This window comes from Natator depressus, chromosome 1, assembly GCF_965152275.1.
Source record: "Natator depressus isolate rNatDep1 chromosome 1, rNatDep2.hap1, whole genome shotgun sequence".
Taxonomy (NCBI): Eukaryota; Metazoa; Chordata; order Testudines; family Cheloniidae; genus Natator; species Natator depressus.
In genome coordinates, this window is record NC_134234.1 from 13141074 (window position 1) to 13162788 (window position 21715).

At 51.3% G+C, this 21715-nt stretch overlaps 1 protein-coding gene across 1 annotated transcript in view; it reads right to left on the bottom strand.

Annotated features, from left to right (window-relative positions):
• ARHGEF17 (Rho guanine nucleotide exchange factor 17) overlaps positions 1 to 21715 on the bottom strand; it is a 244111-nt gene that overhangs the window by 63212 nt on the left and 159184 nt on the right. The window contains exons 2-3 of the mRNA XM_074954998.1: positions 17069 to 17146; positions 5281 to 5463 (exon numbers count right to left, since the gene is read on the bottom strand). Of these exons, the coding sequence (XP_074811099.1) occupies positions 5281 to 5463; positions 17069 to 17146 (261 nt within the window). The remainder of the gene's footprint in view (positions 1 to 5280; positions 5464 to 17068; positions 17147 to 21715) is intronic.

A 21715-nucleotide genomic window follows, 5' to 3' on the forward strand; every position in this document is an offset into this window, starting at 1 on the left:
GTGCGTACACACAAGGGCAGCTGCCTCATGCCCTGAGCTCCCTCTAACCCATAGAACAGCTCATCAGCCCCCTCCCCATGATACTTCAGCCTGACAGATTGCACACCACCATCACTGTGATTCATGCAGTCGCTGAGATCGTGAAGGGGATGAGCCATAAATCCATGCGGTATCTTCACTCCCTTTTTAGTGATGCGGTGATCACCCATTCAGGCACTGCGGATGCCTCTTTGATGCCTTCTCCAACGACTGCTCGAAAGCAGTTTTGGGGACTTCGTAACATTCCTGCCTGAGGCTGGGCACTGAGCAGCAGCCAGACCATTCCAAGGCAATAGATCCATATCTGCTGTTGGTTTTAGCTTGTCCAAAATGAAAGAACAGGAACCGAGAATCCTTCAAAATAGAGACAAGGCACATGGCACAGTCAATGCCCTAGTGACAAGGGCACCAGGGTAAGGAACTATGTTTCTACAGCTGCTGGCCTTTGCTTTCCGAGCAGCCTCTCACTTTTCCTGGGTTAGGAGGTAATCAATATGCTGAAGGGGCTGGTTATTAAAGATGAAAGACCTTGCTTGACATCAGCATTAAAATATGTATTTAAAAGACAAATCCCCTTTCAAAATCACAACCCCCAAAAGAGTCCTTAGCACTCTACAGAGCTAAGTATCCTTAGCGCTTTAAAATGCTGTACAAACACCAACTAATTAATCCCAACAACCATGGGATGCAGGTATTCAGCACCCCAGTGCCCACACACACGCACCTCCAAAATGCCAACACTACACACACATCCCAGGGCAGAATCTCAGCCGGAGTGAAGTGGGAACGCTCCGCTGACTCCAATGGTATTACGCCGGTTGACACCAGTTGAGGTTGCAGATTAAAGCCACCAAACCCCGATATGTACCTAGGAACACAGCCTCATTCACATAAGCAACCACAGAGTTGCAGGTCAGAAGGGACCATCAGATCATCTGTCTGATCTCCTATCACAGGCCACTAAACACCACCTCACAGACACACGCCAAGCCCCGCGAGCAAATTAGACCAAAGTATTACAGCCCTCAGGAGACTGAAGTATTGTGTGCCACAGGCAGAGAACAGGAAGGACCAAGTTGCCTCAATGCCTGAGGCCCCTCTGTGACAGGGTGCCCCCATTTTAGGCTTTGTTGCCTTGGCGCACTGTCCTTTTGCAAGAGAAGACCAATGCGTTTGGACCTCCATGGGTTGCCTAGAGAGGCCTCCCAGGATCAGCTGGCGGAACCAGCGAGACTTGGTCCTCCAGCAGCTAGAAAAGCCGGGAGCAGGCAGAGGCCAATCAGGGCCCAGCGGGCCACATAAAAAAGGCTGGCTACGACTCCCAAAGGCCAGTTCTGGGTGAGGCTGTGATGGGAGAGATAGGCTCTTCTTGTCTTAACCCAAGAAGCCCGGCCTGGCTGGGGGCCTCAGTGACACTATTTCGGTTGGCTCAGCTAAGGACAATCGTGTTATGTTATGGACTTTAACGCCCAGGTGGCCATACGGACTCAAGTATCAATTTATTTCCTGTAAAATTAAGGTGAACCCACTCCAATGCATGCCCTGCCTCAGGTGTGTCTGGGACATTTTCCAACCCACATGTGAATGCGCACACCCACTTGCTGCTTAGAACGTCTGCAATGCTAACACTGTGATGCCTCCAAGTCACTGCTGTCCGGCCTTGTGGGGAACTGAGCCTCCTGCTCTTAGGCTAAACTCTATACATTTTATAAACTCTCCCACTCCCCACTCCCACTTGTCTGGTTCGTCCACCTGTTGTGTCCTGTCTGATGTCTTCTTCATTCCACTGTTTGAACAGCACCTAGCACAAGTGGGGCCTGATCCTTCCTTAGAGCTCGTAGGCACTATGGAGATATAAATACTAGCAAAGAAAAGGCTCCACACTTGTGTAAAAGATGCACACCACACTCCAGCTCGTTCACATCTTCGCATAAGCACAACCATGTGCATGCCAAATGCTCTCAACACACACAGCACTGCCCTTGAACACACAGCTATACCAAAACACACCTCTCCCGCCACACAAACACGAGCAAAATCAGACCCCCACCAAACACCCACTGACACATAATTCACCCAGTTCGGAATGTCTGCCCAGCACCACTACTCACAGGGCAGAATTATAAGTAGTGAAGGTCACCCTGGACTTCCCACCTCAACTGTGCTACGTTCACTGCAGCAACTAGTCATGTGCTGGGAGGAGATGGTGAAAAATTAATAGCCCAAGCCTTCCTGTGATGGTCGCCATCGGAGTTCTTGTTCTGGAGAGCCACAAGCAATCTCGCCAGCCACTGCCCCACCTGTGCCCCTCAGCATCACACTAATCAAGGCATCCGTCATCCGGGCCGTGTTTATTACTGAGGTGACACTGCTGTCAGGGCCCCAGCTGAGCCAGCTTGCTCTGCCTTGAACTTGTCTCGTTCTCCTTTATTAATGAGTGGTGTCTCCCCAGTCCCGTGCTGCACAATCCTCCACCATCATCTCCAGCTAAACAGCAGAGCTCTGTGAAAGCCCCATGGGCCTCATGCAGTTCATTAGGTGAGAGGCTAGAATGCCAGCATCCGTCTGGTTTCCATTTGAATTGCCAGGGACAGAGTGTGCATTAAACCCAGCTTGATTGAATCATTAGCGTCTGCTCGCCCATGCTCATTTATCAGAGAGGCAGCTGCTGTGGGACTCAGATAGGGGCTGCACAGGCCCCTGTGCACCAGCCGTGGGGCCAGTGGGAAGGGAACGCTGTGTGAAGAGGCTGACTTGGAAATGATCGGGATGGCACGGGGCTGTATGCAACCCCATGCCAGGAGAGTGGCTGACTGTACAGAGACCTCCCCCGTGCCTTTGGCCAGCCTGCCGCCTTGTCCTTGCTCCGTGGTGGGCTCCCTTTGGAAGGACAGCGCCCCAGCATACCAGTCAGAGCTGCTCGGTTCACAGCATCCCTTCCCGAAACAAGGGTAACTCTCTGGTGACGTAGGTTTTGCGTTCTCCCTTCCAGTCTTAAGGCTCTCCGGATTACCGGTATTTGTTATCTGTACTGCAGCAGCGCTGAGAGGGCCTCCGTGGAGATCAGGGCCCCACTGTGTTAGGAGCTGTACATCCACACAATGAGAAGAGACACAGACCCTGCCCCAAAGAGCTTGCAGTCTAGCCAGACAGGCTACCCACTCACAGGGGGCGTGCCAGCAGGGTCTCACTGCTGAATCTTTATGGGAGGCCGCGCCGCCTCTCCAGCAGCACTATCTTTGGGGTGAGGCACTAGTGCCCAGTCCACCCAGATGGCACCATGATTGGCAATAAGCCCCTTGTGGCCTGCACACTTCTCTGCTGCCAGGCAGCCTTGCTTGCAAAGAGGCTTCTGTGGGAATGATCTGTCTCACCAGACTGTGCATGGAAGATCAGGATTCAGGACCAGGACTTGGTACTTTCCTCCTCAGGCTGGCACAGAGTCATGGATCCCAAGGCCAGAAGGGAACCCTGCAATCTTTTGGTCTGACCTCCGGCATAACACAGGCCACAGAACTCTAGAAGTCATGGAAGCCCTGTGGCAGAGCGCCTCCTGCTGATCTGATGCAAGCCCTGCAGGGTGACCACTGTTGGGACTCCAGAGCAGTGGTTCTCAAATTTATTTGATTGCTTCCCCCCCCCGGCTTCTTTATGTCTGCAGCTGTTTACGTCCCTGAAGTACAATATACCACTGCTCAGCTGTGAAGGCAGACTTCTGTCAGCAGGGAGTCCACCACCAGGAGGCTGGGGGGGTAACTCTGGCCTGCCTGGACCAGAGTTCATTGGCAAAGACTGTCCCACTGCTGGTGACCCCAATGCGGCGCAACCGGTGCTAGCAGTAGCAGGAGTCCTGTCTACACAAGGGCTTGCACGGTTTCCTCCCCCGCAGGCGCTTGTTTGGGTTAGCTCTGGTGGGGAAGTTTTGCCATGCAATGCAAGTGTAGATTAGGGTGACCAGACAGCAAGTGTGAAAAATTGGGACGGCGGTGGAAATGGGGATGGGGGGTTAATAGGCACCTATGTAAGACAGAGCCTCGAAGACTGGGACTGTCCCTATAAAACTGGGACATCTGGGGCTCTGAGGACTCTCCTGGAGAAACCACCAAACCTTGTGCGCATTGCATCCGTGATCTCAGATGCTGTCCCTTTTATTTCTGAGGAGGCTTGGCATTTCTGGGGACTGCACAAAGCACATCACAAAAACTAAGTAACCCTGACCACCCTCTGAGAGGTGGGTGTTATCTCCCCAGCTTATAGAGGAGAAAACAGACACCAGAAAGGTAAGTGTCTTTCTCTGGACCAAATGGCTAGTCAGTGGCAGAGCTGTGATTAGAACTGGGGGTTCTAACTTCCCCCACCACATGTCCTTTTTGGAGACTAGAGAAGAAGGAGGAGCAAGACTTTCTAGAAAAGGCACCTTCAAACTCATTGGACCTGCTCTTGGGAGAATGCGGGGTGTGTGTCCTTGAGACCTGCCTGCTTGTGGCCAAGACAAACTGGATTCTGTTCTGCCTAGCACCTCGCCAACCCCACTGTCAGATAACTTCTGATGGGGGCTCTTCATTCCAGGGGGTGAGATCAGAGGCAGCCTGGCTGGATTTTTCACATCTAAGGTGGAGCTGGTAGGGCTCAGAAAAACCATTTTTGGTTTTTGACCTGGGGAACAGAGCCATCTTGATCTGGAGTCACCGGGCCAGATCCTGATCTCAGTTCCACCAGTGTAAGTCCGGAGCCGCGGCAGAGAAGGCTAGCAGGATCTGGCCCATTAAAAGAGAATGCAAAGTTTCAGCCTCCTAAGGTCATTTCTAAAGAGGTGCCAGATTGTGCAACCGTTACTCATGACGGGGAGCATTTACCCAGCCAAGCAGGTCTGAAATCCGGACAGAGACAGCTCACCAGCATGAGCAAGAGCGGCGCAATCTGCACTTGGCACTCTTGTCTGGCCTTCCTGCTCTCTTTAAGAGCTTAACTGCTCCATGGTACCATCCATTTATAGGCACTCTGGTTCGTTTATGTTACGCATGCCCAGATCATCAAATAATGACTCACTTCCATATCTGGCACAGGACTGAGCTTCCTTGTGTCCTGTGGATTAAAGTTAAGCTGGACAAGTTAATATGGATTCTTGTCATGGCCACACAGGTCCCCATCCTTCTGCTGAAATCAATGTGAAACTTGCCCAGCAAGGGCTCCAGGTGCCGTAACGTAGGGTATGTGTGGGGGGAGGTTTGCTGTACTTACAGATTGTACCAGGACATCTCCCACTTTCTGCTTCTCATGCCAGTTCTGCACACATTTGTGGACCTGCTCCAGGAATTGCTCGTGGTGCTCCAGCAACTCGGGGATCTGGTCAAATATCTCGTCCACCAAGGACGGGTCGCAGAGGATCGAGTTTTCTGGCTGCTTCAAGGGCTTCATGTAACCCTACAAAAATAATAATAATAATAATAATAATAAAAATATCAAAACACCCTATCGGTGGAGCCATGGACAGGATGAAGTCTAAGGGCATCTATGCTCCTCAAGCTACTCTGTGGGGTTCATCAAACTAGTGTGGATTAAAAAAATCACGGCCCCACTGTAATTAAAACCCATTCCTGCTCCCCAAGGGTGAGTCATAGCAAAGGCAAGCACCCGTGCCTCAGTTTCCCCACCTGTAAATGGGCTAATAATTACTCATCTGTGCAGAGTATTCCGCGATCCTTACTGGAAAGGTTATAAGGTGGTTTTTAACAGCGGTGTGTCTCAGCTGGTTTGCAACCCCAGCCATTTACAAGTTTAATCTATCTAGTGAGAGCCACAGTCCCGTAAAAATCTCCTCTCGCCGTTCCACGGCTGTAACCTAGCCAGAATTTCCAACACAACCCAGTGATGGCGTTTGCTGACAAGAGACTCCATGTAAACTAGCCACAGAGACAAAGTACAAAGGAAATGTGCTCAGAGTTTATGGGCTTCGTAGTCACTCACAGTCCAAGGGATGCTAATGAAACAAGTCAACTGTGTGTAACAAATGAAATGCTCTTGCGGTATAGCCCACCACTCCTGCTCCACCTCTCTCCTCTCCCACCCCAAGTGGCTGGGTCCATCCTCAGCACCTCTCAAGAGTGCCGAGAGGCCGGGGAAGTGACAGAATCAATGTGGTGCTGTTTACAACAGTCCAATTGGCGGGAGTTTAGGATGGCTGCACGGCACGCTGCTCCTGCCTGGTACATTTGGAGGTGCTGCAGTCCAGCGTCCGTGGCCTACTCTGATGGCCCCTTGGTGCTGCACATGTAGGGCCTGATCCTGAGATATCAGTGGGGGCTGAGGGCACGCCGCACCGTACAGGATCAGGCCCTCACATGGCACTTGGCAGACTGAGGCCCTGCCCCTGCTGAAGTCCATGGAAGTCTTGCCATTGACATCCATGGTAGTGGGATGTAGGTATTCAGGAAAGCCTTGTAGTCAATGCGAGATGCAGCCTGGACCTCAGCAGCTCTCAGGATCTGCCCTACAGGGTAAAGGCACTTACCCCATCCACACAGCCTCGGGGTATGTCTACACTGCAATGTAAGCCTAGGCTGAGTGGAGCTGGAGTCAGTGGACCCTGGGTTAGAGAACCCAGGGCTTGAGCATCTACACTGACTGTCAACCCTAGGTCAAGAATTTTCTAACCTGGACCTGAAACCGGGGCTCCGGCGTCCACACTGCAGTACGCAGGCTCAAGTCCAGCCAACCATCTCCCAGACTTCCTAGCACTCTCCTGAAATGTGGCCTTTCTAGCCCTGGGTTGGTGGTGCAGTGTAGGAAAACTTGACTGTCCACCAGATTGGACAGTCCAGAGGACAAAGAAACTTGGCCCGTGGGATTGTGGGATACTTTGGATGGAGTCCCAGAGCATGAGTCTACTGGGGCTGTGTCTGCACCACAAAGCAACAGGGCTTAAACCCTGGGTGCCTGCTTGACACAGGCTCAGACCCTCACCCCCAGGGGGCCCAGGACCCTGGGTTAGTGGGATTTGTGTGTAGATGGAAAGGGCATGAGGCCTGAGCTTGAGTTCGACCCCTGGGCTTACACTGCAGTGTCGACGTTCCTTACGGACTAAGGCCTGCATCACGGTGCACTGACATCTGCGGGAGTCTTTCCACTGACTGGTGTGGGCTGTGGATCAGGCCCTAAGCCAGACAAGACAATGGATGGAGCAGCAGGTGAGCAGACCATCGGCGTGAGGAGGACAGGAAGCAGAGGGGGTGGATGCCTGGCTCATGGTTCAGCAGGGCAGAAGTTCAAAGCCGGCAGTGGGAGGAGCGAGGTGTGGGGGGAGGCGCGGGGCAGTCAGCTGAGAGGATTGTGGGGCGTGGAGGAGGTGCTGAGAGCAAAGATGGAGGCGGGGATCTGATGCTTGGGTCTTGTCGCAGCTCCTCACCTTGGGAGCCAGGCTGAGGGCAGCTCCTCAAGGCCGGGGACACTGACTCTCCATGTTGTACAGCTCCGAGCACATTAGACCATAGAAGACCATAGAATATCAGGGTTGGAAGGGACCTCAGGAGGTCATCTAGTCCAACCCCCTGCTCAAAGCAGGACCAATCCCCAATTTTTGCCCCAGATCCCTCAATGGCCCCCTCAAGGATTGAACTCGCAACCCTGGGTTTAGCAGGCCAATCTCAAACCACTGAGCTATCCCTCCCCCCAACCCGTGCTCACCAAATAAATCACCCCCTCAAAAATCTGAACTCCCCCATACCCTTTGTGGGGGAGGGGGACTGTGAATTCCAGACCAGAACCCCAATCCCCGCTTCAAGACGACAGCCTCTCCTACCTCCCTGACCAGTCGACCCAGAACTCCGGATTGCCACACCCTCAGACCTAGTGGCGGGTTTGATATCCAGACTCAAACCCAGATCCACGTTTTGCAGCTTCTCGTTCACAGAGGTGGCCAGCCGGTCAGCCGACACCAGCAAGACTTGAGCCTCATGTATACCATTGTAAATCACCAATAATGCCCCCAAAGTCAGTGGAGATGTACAGGGTAAGAGCAAGTATCCAGGGAGCTGGGGTGGGCTGGGGAGGGGGAACTGTACTTGGGGTGACTGGCCCAGCCTGCCACTTGTGTTGCTATGGCTACACTTCTGGCTTTAGCCCGCGTGCTCGATCCAAGTGAGTGCACATCCCTGAGCTGGAAATCACGCCTCCAGCTCCGGTGCAGACAGACCCAGAAACTGGTGTAACTGCAAGGAGTGGCAGGCCCGTGTTATTCAGTTCTCCACCCCACTGAGTGCCACCAAGAAATCACAATGGAAATACAGCCAAATGTGGGCTTGTGGACTGTATCAACGTAAGGATGGTGAGTCGCGTTTGTCGAGGTCCCAGCTGAGATCAGGGCTCCAGTGTGCTAGGTGCTGTACGTACACAGAGCGAGAGACAGGCCCTGCTCTAAGAGCGTACAGGACAGACAAGTGGTGAGAGGGGAAACTGAGGCACGGAGCGGTCAACTGACTTGCCAATGGTCACACAGCCGCTGAGTGGGACAGTCAGTAATAGAAGCCAGGCGTCCTGAGTCCCTGGCTAGTGCCCTATCTCTCTTGATGGCTAGCTGGACAGACAGACATGCCCTGCAAACCCCAAAGACGCAAAAAGCTGGAGGACTCCTCAGCTGTTTCCACTCCCACTACCTCAAAACTCAGCCATCGGCAGCGCTGGAACGGAAGACGTTTTAATTCACTTTATGGGAAGAGAGGTGCGGGGTGGAGGGAGGGGACAGCTTGCTCCTTCATTACATGTTCCATCTCCTGCACCAGTCATTCCTGGGGGCGGTGTGCTTTGCCAGGCTGCACACATGAATAAGACAAGCACATTTCCAAGAACTTCCCTGCCTGAATTCAAGGACTCTACATGCTTATTATCCACCTGTCCTTCAAGCCAACCAAGTGCCCACTCCCTATTCTTCATGGTGGATGACGGCCCCCAGGTGCTGCTGAGATGGAATCTTGCTTCATTACGCAGCTCCAAAGGGATGGGTGGCCCAGTGTGTGAGCTCCAGCTTGCAGGCAGGGCACCCCGAGGGGAAACTCATATGACACAAAATCACTGCAGCACTGTGGAAATCAGTTTGTGCTGCATTGGCCCGAGTCAGCAGCCGACTGACTCTACAGTTCAGTGGTACTTAGCCCTAATCACAGAGCCATCCCTCTGTCCTCTAGCTGCAGGAAGGTGGGGGATTGACTGTGGTTTCCCGATCCCAAGTTTTGCACCAGCTCCAGAGGGTTTAGAGAGGCTCTGAGACTTTTCCAGCTGCTCTCAGCTCCCAGGGAGCCATCTGGATGCTGGGTATAGCCAGAGTAATGCAGGCCATGCAGCTAATATTTCCCACCCATGTGTGAAATGAATTTTGTTATGAGCACCAATATGGAGGTGATATGTGACACACCACCTTCATATTGGTGCACATAACAAAATTCATCTGGTGGGGGTGGGGCCAAGGGGTTCGAGTGTGGGGGGGGGGCTCAGAGCTGGGGCAGAGGCTTGGGGGTGCAGGGGTGTGAAAGCTCCAGCTGGGGGTGCAGGATCTGGGGTGGGGCCGGGGATGAGGGGTTTATGGCTGGGGCAGAGGCACGGGGTGCAGGGGTGTGAGGGCTCCAGCTGGGGGTGCAAGATCTGGGGTGGGGCCGGGGATGAGGGTCTTAGGGCTGGGGCAGAGGCTTGGGGTGCAGGGGTGTGGCTCCAGCTGGGGGTGCAGGATCTGGGGTGGGGCCGGGGATGAGGGGTTTAGGGCTGGGGCAGAGGCATGGGGTGCAGGGGTGTGAAGGCTCCAGATGGGGGTGCAGGATCTGGGGTGGGGCCGGGGATGAGGGTCTTAGGGCTGGGGCAGAGGCATGGGGTGCAGGGGTGTGAAGGCTCCGGCTGGGTTGCGGGCTCTGGGGTGTGGCCGGGGATGAGGGGTTTGGGGTGCAGGAGGATGCTCCAGGGTTACAGCGGGGAGAGAGGGGAAGGACCGCTCCGGGGTTGGGCCGCTGCTGGGTCTGGGCCGCTCCGGGGCTGGCCCGGGCTGCGGCTGGGCCCAATCTGGCTGCCCTGCCCCAGCTGCGACAGGTCCGGGCCGCAGGCTGAGTTGGGGCCGGGGAGGGGCTCCCCTCCTGTGGCAGGTTGGGGGCCGGGGGAGAGGAGGGGTGTCCCTCCCCCAGCTGTGGCAGGTCCCCACTCCGGGCGGGTTCACTGAGTGTTTGCGTGGCGCTAAACAGGCTGCTGGGCAGCCACGCAGTTTACAGGGACCTTAGGCTACAGCAATGCCTCCTCCCCACCCCCTACCAGGGGTGCTGTGGGAGGGTGGCTAGCAGCCCGTCAGGCTGGTTCTACGCAGCCTGTTTCTGTCCTCTTTGCTCTGCTGGCGTGGTGCAAAGCGAGCAGAGCAGGGGGCCAAGAGTTTGGCCAGTGAGTTAAAATCATTATTTAATAAGGCAGGCACAAAAATTACGTGGGAGCACTGGTGCTGCTTAATCATCACCTACGTGCCCACAGACTGGGTACCGGGCGTATTTTTGCATTATAAGAGGCAGGTGCCAAGCAGGAGGCTGGGCTGAGGGGCCTTTCCCAATCAGGACTCCTGGAGCGGATTCTGCCCTCTCTTCCATGGTATTCTGTGTTGGTTCTTTCCCACCACTGCAGCCCCAGAGTGCTCTCGGATGTGTGTGGGTGATGCTCACTGACGTCAGAGGAAGTTGTGCTTGTGTATCTGGGGACAGAGCTGGGCCCTTATTGCTCAAGCGACCAAGCCGCAAAATCCACATCCTGCATCAGCCCCAGTGAAAGGGTTCAGGAATGACAGTTCCCACGGAAACACAATTCACTACCAGACATAATGCTAACTGCGACCCTGCTGAGCCAGATGGTTAGGGCACTGGAGTAGGACTCAAAAGACGTGGGCCTGCTACAGGCTTGCTGTATGATCTTGGGCAAATCTCTTATCTGGGACCTCGGAAAACAGGTCCTTCCCCACTTATTCCAGGTCATTTGCCTCAGTGTTGATCCCCAAGTTGGAATGTTTCAGCCCCAGAGATTAAAGTCTTTGGAAAGTTAGGAGTGACTGAAAGTTGGGGCTTGCAACAAGAGGTCCAGGGTGACCTGAGCTGTCCTGCTCGCTGCCACGCCGAGGCCAGGATCCTATTTAGGGAGGCCAGTTCCGGCAGAGCATTCCAAACAGCCCAGTGGAATGAGGACGACCTTGGGTGCTTCTACTCACTTAACGGCCAGCTGGCCTCAGACACGGTGACATTTCCCCTTTGTATACGTGACTAGATGACATGCAGTTCACACGTCTTAGAGTTTTGGCACAGTTCTCCACTTCAGAGGGAGATGGGACCGATGTAGAGTTCATTTAAAAGTTAGACTGCCGTGGGGCTTCTAATGCCGCACAGGGGACATGAAACATGAGAAATCCCCCCCCTTTTTTCAGGGGTTTAGAATAAAGCTGTTTTCAGACATTCTGGGATGAGCTTCAGGATATAAGCCCTTAGCCAGAGAACACACTTTTCATTTGGATTTAGGACCTTGCCCAGAAATACGTTCCACTGACTTTAAAACCAAACAGTCTCAGACTAACATCTCTCATTTGCCACAGTCGCTGGGTTTGAGGTAACACACAGGGGGAAATGGAGTGCGTTTAGGGGTTAAAGCAAGAGACCGGCAGCCGGAACTCCTGGGTTTCATTCCTGGCTGTGACACTGCTTTGCTGTTTGACCTTGGCCAAATCACTTAACCTCTCATTCCCCCATTTATACAAGGAGGATAATACCCATGATCTCAGAGAGCTTCTCAAACATTCATTAACTGAGCCTTCCAGGATCTTTGCAAGGAGGGCTAAGGGGTGAAAATTGCTACCTCTACTCCTGGTGAGGGACAGACATTGGGCATCCATGCTGAGACTGTGGGAGCTATCAGCTGCCTTCACGAGGTGTTGGCTCCCCTGTGAGCTGCAATGGGAGCAGATGGGGTTCCCCGCAGCGGGTTCATTCTTACTGCACAAATCTGAGAGCTCCCAGAGAGTGATTGCTCCTGTGTGTGTAGCTTTCCTCCAGGCACCTCCCATGTTCAGTGTGCCTAGGGGGCTGTTCGGAGGAGGAGGCATGGACTGTACTTCATCTGACCCAGCCTGTGCCATCAATGACCTTCCCCAGTGCTTGAGGTGTGGATGTCAGCTAGCTAGCTGAAGGCCCATTGGATAAAAGCGAGATGGTGCTGGTTGGCTGGGGGAACCAACCAGAAGTCGTCATGAAGGTGACATTGGCACAGTTTGACTGAAGGGGCATGTCCATCATTTGGCATGAGATTTCACAGCGGGGGGCAGGGGCACTGCCAGCTGGTGTCGCATGATCACATGGCAGCAGCATCTTGCCTGAAAGCTGCAGTCTGGTTCTTTTGCACAGGGCCTTTGCCAGCACGGTCCGTTGCTTTGCCATCTGCTGCCAGGCTCTCTAGGCAGGGCTGCCCCTGCCGAGTGCTTGTTAGGTGGTGAAATGACACCAGTGCTCGGTCTGAAGCAGCCTGAATCTGGAGACCTTCCGAGTATGTTGCAAGGCCCATCGAATTGCCCGGGCATTTGAGCAGGAAGGGGCGCAATGGGACAAGAAATGGTGTGACTGTGGGCCCGTAGGAGATGGTTGATTCGATCTCTGCGGTCGGTCATGTAATGATGGTTCAGATGACGGTGACGCCTAGAGGTCCCAATCAGGGATCAGAACCGCGTTGTGCTAGGTGATGTACATACCCATCCCGGCCCTGAAGAACTTACAAGCTTACCACAGTGTTAATGAGCGACAATATGCAAATACAATGAACATCTGGGGGCTGGGGGGGAGGAAGACCACAATGAGACTACGTGCGGTATGGATGTTATTTTAGTGCATTTTTTTAACATTATGTGAAAGGTGCGAGAGCTTGGCAGAGACACCTCCTCCTTGTTGCGAACGGTGAAATATTGGCTCCATTGCAATCAAGAGCAAAACGTCCACTGACTTCAATGGGGCCAGGACTTCACCCTACAAATCCAAAGGGGGAACACAACTGTTTCGAGAGCGCACACCTGGTTTCAAGCTAAGTACCTGTATCCAGCCTGGCAATCACAGCAGAGAAAGAGAAATAAATGCTCCTACTAAATTTAACTGCCTGGCCTCAGCCACCTGGCTCTAAGCATCATGACCCCACGGAAAGCACCTTGTCACAGCCTGATGGGCTGGAGCAGCTGTGATGGGAACAGTTCCTAGGCCTGTTAATCATCCCCACAAAGCCCATTCCTCTCTGAACTCCGACCCTCCCCTCCTCGGAGTGATACAATGCAGGAATGCTCCCTGGGCATCATGGGATATCCGAGGGGAAGCGTTTGTGCATTAGCACTCTCTCCCAAGAGCTTACGTTCTGCATCACGCTGTTCTCTCCTAAGCCTCAGGGCTTTTTGTCCCCTGGCTCCTGTGCGCCCTGGCTCCAAGGCTATTCCCTGAAAAGCAGAGACTTTCTGGCTTGGGTTAGACCAAAGGGTTTTCTTTTACAAAGAAATGAATCAAAGATGTAGCTGAACAAGCAACAGAAAAACCACTCTGCAAGGAGCAACCTTTCATGCCTGCCGGTCCCTGTATTCTTGGTGTCGCTGCATAGGAGTCAACTTTGCCTGCTTCATTTTTCTCTGGGAGCTGAAGGACTTTTGCTGGTCTCCCACTAAGGAGCTAGGACCTCAGGGGTCCACCCATCGATTGACTGAGAGAGGACGTATGGGATGGGAGATGCAAAGCCGCTGGCACTGTGTTAACACATGCTGTTCGTGCAGCGTCCCTCATCGCGGCTATCTATTTATATGGCCCTCATCACTGTGGTATAGGAGCGCCTCACACTCCTTAACATTTATTCTCACCCCACCCCTCTGAGGTAGGCCAGTGCTGTTCTTCTCATTGTACAGATGGGGAACTGAGAGGCAGGAGTCTTGTCTACACTAGCACTTTTGTGGGTAAAACTTTTGTCGGTTAGGGGTGTGAAAAAACACACCCCTGATTGACATAAGTTTTCTGGACAAAAGCGCTGGTGTGGACAGCCCTATGTTGGTAGGAGATGCTCTCCTGCCGACATAGCTACGGCCACTCGTTTTGGGTGGTTTAATTATGCCGGCAGGAGAGCTCTCCCCCACCGGCAAAGAGCGGCTACACAGGAGACCTTACAGCGGCGCAGCTGCAGCGGTGCCACTGTAAGGTCTGTAGTGTAGACAGAGCCTAAGTGACTTGCCCAAGGTCACGCAGAATGCCTGTGACAGGCTGGAGATTGAACCTGGGACACCCAAGTTCCAGGCAGGCACCCCAGCCACTGGACCATCCTTTCCCGCCTCTGTTAGGCCAGCCGCTGCCCCTTATCTTAGATTAGTTTGAGCTCTTTGGAGCAGGAATTGTCCTGCTCTATATTTGTACAGCACCTAGCACAATGAGACCCTGATTCTCTACGTGCTACTCTATTAGAAACAAAGATTAAAAATAATATTCCCTTATCTAAAAAAAACCCCATCCTTTCGGGCCATTTTTATGCCTCACAAAGACTAAAAAGGGCACACCCACCCAATTTTTGCTCCTTGTGCAGGTCCCTTTTAGCACTAACAGTTGCCGGCTGAGCTTCTCAAGCAGCTCACTTCTAGACCAACACAATCTGGACACTAACATCTAGTCCATCTCCATGCTGCCGCAAGATTGTCCCTGCTCTGGAGATGTCTCTTCCATGGGCTCCTTGATTAACTTTGTCATCATTAATATTGCACCGCAGCCTGGGGAGAATCCAGGCCCTAGCAGAGGTGGTTTATCCTGGTAATCTCCAGAGGTCCCTTTCCCTGTAGCAGGGAGAAGGGCAACCACAGGCTACATGAGAGATTTCTCCCAGGCCACATGTGAATGCACCAGGGTCTGCACTGTGGCCACGTCTGTACCCTGGCTGCAGCTGGCTGGCTATAGCAGAGACCGAGTGACTTCTTAAAGCCATTGCATTCCCCAGGTCTGTGGGTACAAGTCATGGCTTAGCAGAAGTTTACGAATATGAAGCTGGATATCAGCTGTTGCACATCCCACCGGGTCATCCCCAGGGGAGGTAGTTTTTCAAAGTCCTTTTCCTACGGTGTTCATTCAAAGGTCCCTGAGGGCAGCTGGGCCTGGGAATACACATTTTGTTCCAAGCGGTTAATGAAGATCAGCGTAACCAAGTGTCATGTAACACTGTCCGGGGTTATTCCGAGGCGGACCCTGAAAAGTTGAACACCTGCCGGTCTGGTGAAATCTGTCTGCATGTAGAGACATCTAACACCAAACGCTGCCCGTCCATCCCAAGGGACAGGAGTCCAGAGCCCCTCTGAAGAGCAGAACGCCAGCCATTGTCTGATGAGGCAGGGCCTCAGCTGGAGCATCCTTGACTCCTCTGAGTCAGGCTGCGGCGGCACCCGATGCTGTGATGGATTGCCTCCTCCAGTCCCTTGGCAAGGGAGCTACAGCCACTCGTCCCGCGGGACTTCTCTGCAGTGTGTGATGCTGCTGGTCCCCAAGTACCATCCCACCTCCAGGAGCCTGTGGCGGGGAACAGCTCAGGTTCTTCCTCCCAGACTGAACTTAGAGGGTCATTCTGGGCCCCTCTTGCTCCAATCCTGGAGCTGTCACCTGCGGAGTCCGGCAAAGTTCATGCCTCTTCCCCCCGGTATCCAACATCTAGGCAGAGCCACTGGGGGAGCAGCGAGGTGTTAGCAGCAGGCAGACCACTCCCAGCTCTGCGCCTCCTTTACACCCACTGGAAGCAGCAGCATCTCCCTGCTTTCTCAGGGCCTGCTTGAAGGCTGAGTGTCTAAAGCTAACCCCAGAGAGGATGCTGGCAGGAAGGGGGAAGCACAGGTCGCAGTGAGCACAGCACCCCAGGGCTCTGCTCTTCCCGTAGGCTCCCATCGAATGCCGAGGCCAGTTCAGGGCCACATTCCAGCCATGCAATTCCAATGACATCCTCAGTTGTATGTGAAGGCAGGATCTGGTACAGATACTGACAATCACAGTCTAGCACAGAGGTGGCCAAACTATGGCCCACGGGACCGTCCTGCCTGGCCCTTGAGCCCCTGGCGGGGAGGCTAGCCTCTGGTGGTTAGGGGCGGGGGGTCCCGGGAGGGAGCAGTCAGGGGACAAGGAGCAGGGAGGGTTGGCTGGGTCGGGAGTTCTGAGGGGGGGCAGTCAGGGGGCGTGAAGTGGGAGGGGGAGGATAGGAGGCAGGGGCCTGGCTGTTTGGGGAGGCACAGCCTTCCCTACCCGGCCCTCCATACAGTTTCGGAATCCCAATGTGGCCCTCAGGCCAAAATGTTTGCCCACCCTGGTCTCGCGAGAGGCCTGCCCAGCTTCTTTTGAGGTAGGTGAGACAGCAGGAGCATTTGCAAAGGGAAAGAGACCAGATAGTACCCACACTCACTACCCTGCTTTTGGAGCCAGGTCTGTGTGCAGCACTGCACTCGAGGCCAGTGGTTCTTAACCTTTACTGCAGCCTGCACCCCTTTGGTTCTCAAAATATGTTCTCGCACCCCTTATCAAAAATCAAAATATGTTCTCACACCTCTTATCAAAAATCATTGAAGTAGGTCAGTTCTTTAAACCTAGATATGTTTTTTGTTTGTATATTACAGTAATCGTTAAAAAATGTATAATGTTAACAAATACATAGGTTTGATGAAACAAATAGTTGTACTTATGTGCCTGTGTTTAATTTGTGTTTTCGATGATTTACCTTCTAAAAAAATCTGGCATGTCTCCACCCCCAGAAAGGGCATCTCGCACCCCCAGGTTAAGAACCACTGCTCTAGTGGATGTATATCTGCCTAAGATAAAAGCCCCACCAGTACTGATCACTAAGGAGCTGTGTTTTCTGGAATGGGTCTTGTGTCCCAGCCTCGATGTCCCATGTGGGACACAGGTTCCAATCTCTGCGTGCAGTCCATGGGCTTGTGCCATCGACCCCCCCGCTCCCCTCCCCTCCCCTGGGGCGTTCTGCACGAGCCTCGGCAGCACGATACCTGCATCAGGGTGCGGAGGGACTCCACATAGGACTGCTCGGTATCCAGGAGTGTCATGGTGACATGTTTCCGCATGTCCTGCAGGGAAGGAAAGAGAGACGGTGAGAACCCAGGTGATGGCCACGGCCGAGCTATGCACGTGCCACATCCGTTCCACAAGCAAGGTGGAACTCGGAGGGCCACGGCCGAACCAGCCCCTGGGAGCGGCTCAGGAGAACTCCCTCCATGTTATTCTTTTCCAGTACCCGGCCTTTCAGTCAGAGACGGCGAGAGAGAAAAGGCCTGATTGTCAGCAGGCTGGGGGCACTCCAAGGCCCCCGAACCCACAGAAGGCCAGGCCCTCTGGCACATCACATGCACCCAGGATGCTTGGTTTAGAGGTGAGAAGATGGCACCAAACCCCACCATTTTTGGCTTCATCTGGGCAGCACAGCCTAGGCCGCTGAACACAGACAGCCTGGCTCAGCCCTTACTGACAGAAATATGGTGTTGGCACAAAGACCCAGCTGCCTCAAGCCCCAGGGCGACAACCGGAGAAACCCGGTGCTGGCAAACGTCCCTCCCCTTCAAGCAGTCTTTTCCACAACCCCCTAGTCTCCATGGAAGCTCCCCCTTTACCCAGGAACCTCTCCTTGCATGCTTGTCTCCTCACTGGCCCTTTAAATGCAGAAGAGAAGCAGTTGCAGCCCCTTCCGCCCTACCAGCTGGTGACTATGCTTACTGGGCCTGATCAGGAGCACAGGGCCTGCCAGACTGGATCAGACCCAGGGTCCCTCTAGCCAGGGGCCCATCTCTGACCGTGACTAGCACCAGCTTCAGTGGAAGAAGCCCTGTCTCAGGCAATGATGGGGTACCCTGCCCCATGGAAAGCTTCCTCCAAGCATGGGGGTTGATATTCCTTCCACAGCTCTTCTTCCTCCACTGCCTGATGCCTTGTGCAACCATGTGCACTGGTGCCATTTCAGTGTGAAATCCTGCCATGGATTTCACAGCAAAATAAGTCTGGTTTAAACTGAAATAATCAGAGAGTTTGCGTTTCACTTCTATAGCACCCCTCCACCTGGGATCTCAAAGTGTTTCACGCTTGTTAATTAATTAATTCTCAGGCTTTGTCTACACACAGATTTGCACTGGTTTAATCAAACTGGGTTTGTTGAACCAGTGCAACCCTCTGTGTGAATGCTCTGATTTCAGTTTAAGAGCGGCTATTGGTTTAGCTCAAACCTGTTCCTAATCGGCTTAAACTAAACTGATGTAAAAATGTCCACCTGGATTTTCACCTATTTAAATTCACACCTTTTGTTAAATAAACCAGAGAAACTCTCCACGTAGACAATCCCTCCCATGCTCCCAGGAGGTAGGTATGTTTATCACCATCATGTTAAAGTGACTCGCTCAAGGTTGCATAGTGAGTCAATGCAAGAGCTAAAGGAGACAGGAGTCCAGATTCCTTTGCTCTCAGCACTAAACTACTCTCTCTCTCTCCTTCAAGCAAAATCCTACTCAAGAAGGTTGTTTTATAGACCAAACGTTGTACTTTTAATGGTGCTGTCAGCCCCTTCCTGGTATATTTACTCAGTCTTTACATTTCTTCGTTTCCCCCTAAAAACCTGCATGCATTGTAACCAACCCAACTAGCTATAAAATCACAAACATGTGCTGGAACGAGTTACAGAAGAGAAAAGGGAACCAAGAAATTCCATCAGATGTCAGACATACTAAGGAATAAACGTCCGAGAAATCAGACCACGTCTCTTTAAGCACCGCCTGCTTGCTACTCGAGAGGACAGATCAAGATGCCAAAAGCCATTTCTTCTGTGATGTGCCCCCACTCCCACCCCATGCACACACACACTGACCCACGTTGCATGCGTTATCCACCTTACTAATGAAGTACAGGAGAGAAGAGCGAGACCAGGAAACTCAAATGACAGTCCCTAAGCTTCCCCTCTTACAAGAAGAACAGGAGGACTTGTGGCACCTTAGAAACTAACACATTTATTAGAGCATAAGCTTTCGTGGGCTACAGCCCACTTCATCGGATGCACAGAATGAAAGAAAGATATATATGATCTTAGATGATTTTAATTAATTAGCCTCTTACAGTTTGTATGGCAACTTCCACCTTCTCTGTATGTATATATACATATCTTCTTACTACATGTTCCATTCTATGCATCTGATGAAGTGGGCTGTAGCCCACGAAAGCTTATGCTCTAATAAATTTGTTAGTCTCTAAGGTGCCACAAGTACTCCTGTTCTTTTTGAGGATACAGACTAACACGGCTGCTACTCTGAACCCTCTTACAAGATCATCTTATCTTATCTGGTTTTATCTGTTACTTCTGCACTGTACTAAGTGCTATCCTAGATATTATGCATTTTGGGCCCATTGTTTCTAAACAACTCTGTTTATATTTGGGTCCCATTTAGCACGGAACACATTGTTGACAGATAACAGCTAATGATTAAAAATATCAATTATAATAAATACAATCATAATGATTATATTTGCCGATTCCAAGGCCAGAAGGGACCACTGTGATCATGTAGTCTGACCTCCTGTGTAACACAGGCCATGAAACTGCCCCAAAATAATTCCTAGAGCAGAGCTTTTAGAAAAACATCCAGTCTGCATTTAAATACTGTCAATGATGGAAAATCCACCACAACCCTTGGTAACTGTTCAATGGTTAATTACTCTCACTTTCAAAAATGTATACCTTATTTCTAGCCTGAATTTGTCTAACTTCAACTTCCAGCCTTTGGATCGTGTTAGACCTCTCTCTGCTAGACTGAAGAGCCCATTATCAAATATTTGTTTTCCATGTAGATACTTATAGACTGTGATCAAGTTACCCTTGACCTTCCTCTTTGTTAAGCTAAATAGATTGACTCAAGGAGCTCTATCACTATAATGCAGGTTTTTTAACCCCTTAATCATTCTCAGGGCTCTTCTCTGAACCGTCTCCCATTTACCAACATCGGTCTTGCATTGTGGGCACCAGAACTGGACACAGGATTCCAGCCGTGGTCGCACCACTGCCAACTACAGAGGTAAAATAATCTTCCACTCAAGATTCCTTGTTTATGCATCCTAGGATCCCATTAGCTCTCTTGGCCATAGCGTCACATTGGATCTCATGTTTAGTTGATTACTCTCCATGGCCTCCAAAATCTCTCTCAGAGTCACTGCTTCCCAGGATAGAGTCTCCCATCCTGTAAAATGGCCTAATTTATTCGTTCCTAGATGTATACACTTTAGCTGTATTAAGACACTTTTTTTTTTTTTTGCTTGTGCCCAGTTTACCGCACAATTCAGATCGCTCTGAATCAGTAACCTGTTCTCTTCATAATTTACCACTCCCCCATTTTTTGGGTCATCTGCAAACTTTATCAGTGATGATTTCAAGTTTCCTTTCAGGTCACTAATAAAAATGTTAAATAGCATAGAGCCAAGAACCAGCCCCTGTGGGACTCCACTGGGAATATACCAGCTTGATGACGATTCCCCATTTACAGTTACGTTTTGAGACCTATCAGTTAGCCAACTTTTAATCCATTTAATGTGTGCACCATGTTAATTTTATATTATTGTAGTTTTTTAATTGAAATGTCGTGTGATACCAAGTTGAATGCCCCACAGAAGTCTAAGTAGATTATGTCAACACTATTGCCTTTATCAATCGAATCTGTCATCTCGTAAAAAAAAAAATCAAGTGTGACAGGATCTGCTTTCCATAAACCCTTGTTGACTAGCATTAATTACATTACCCTCTTTTAATCGAGTCTTGTAATCAGCTACCTCATTATCTTTCCGGGGATTGATAGCCAGTAATTACCCGAGTCATTCCATTTCCCTTTTTTAAAAATTGGCACAACATTAGCTTTCTTCAAGTGTTATGGAATTTCCTTAGTGCTCCAAGATTTACTGAAAATCCACATTAATGGTCCAGCGAGAGCCTCCCCAGCTCTTTTAAAACTCTTGGATGCAAGTTCTCTGGACTTGCTGATTTAAAAATGACTTATTTTAGTAGTTTCTGTTTAATATCCTCCAGAGATACTAATGGAATGGAAAGAGTGTTATCATCACCCTGTGATCAGACTATATCATCTGTTTTTTCCCCAAACAGAGAACAGAAATATTTATTGAACACTTCTGCCTTTTCTGCATTATTATTGATAATTCTAGCATTTCCATCTAGCAATGGACCAACACCATTGTCAGGATTCTTTTTGTTCCTAATATATTTAAAAAACTCCTTCTTATTGTCCTTAACTCGGCTGGCCCTAGCTTTCTTCTTGTGTTCCTTGGCTTCCCTTATCAATTTTCCACAATGCCTAACTTCTGATTTATATTCATGACTATCAACTTCGCCTTTCTTGTATTTGTTATATATTATTCTTTACTTTTTACTATCTGGAGGCAGGACGTTCTCCTCCCTGCTCTAATGGTGGCCAAGTCTGTTGACCCTTTAGGGCATGGTGTAAAGCTGCTCTGTATTTAGGTTCTTACGCGGCACTCATCCCCATGGGATCTGAGTCCTGATTTTCTCAGCCTTTTCTCGGAAGGGAGGTGATTTCAGGGTACGTATATAGACGAGGTGAGAAGTTAGGTTTTTTGACATTACCCATGAAGACCTGATC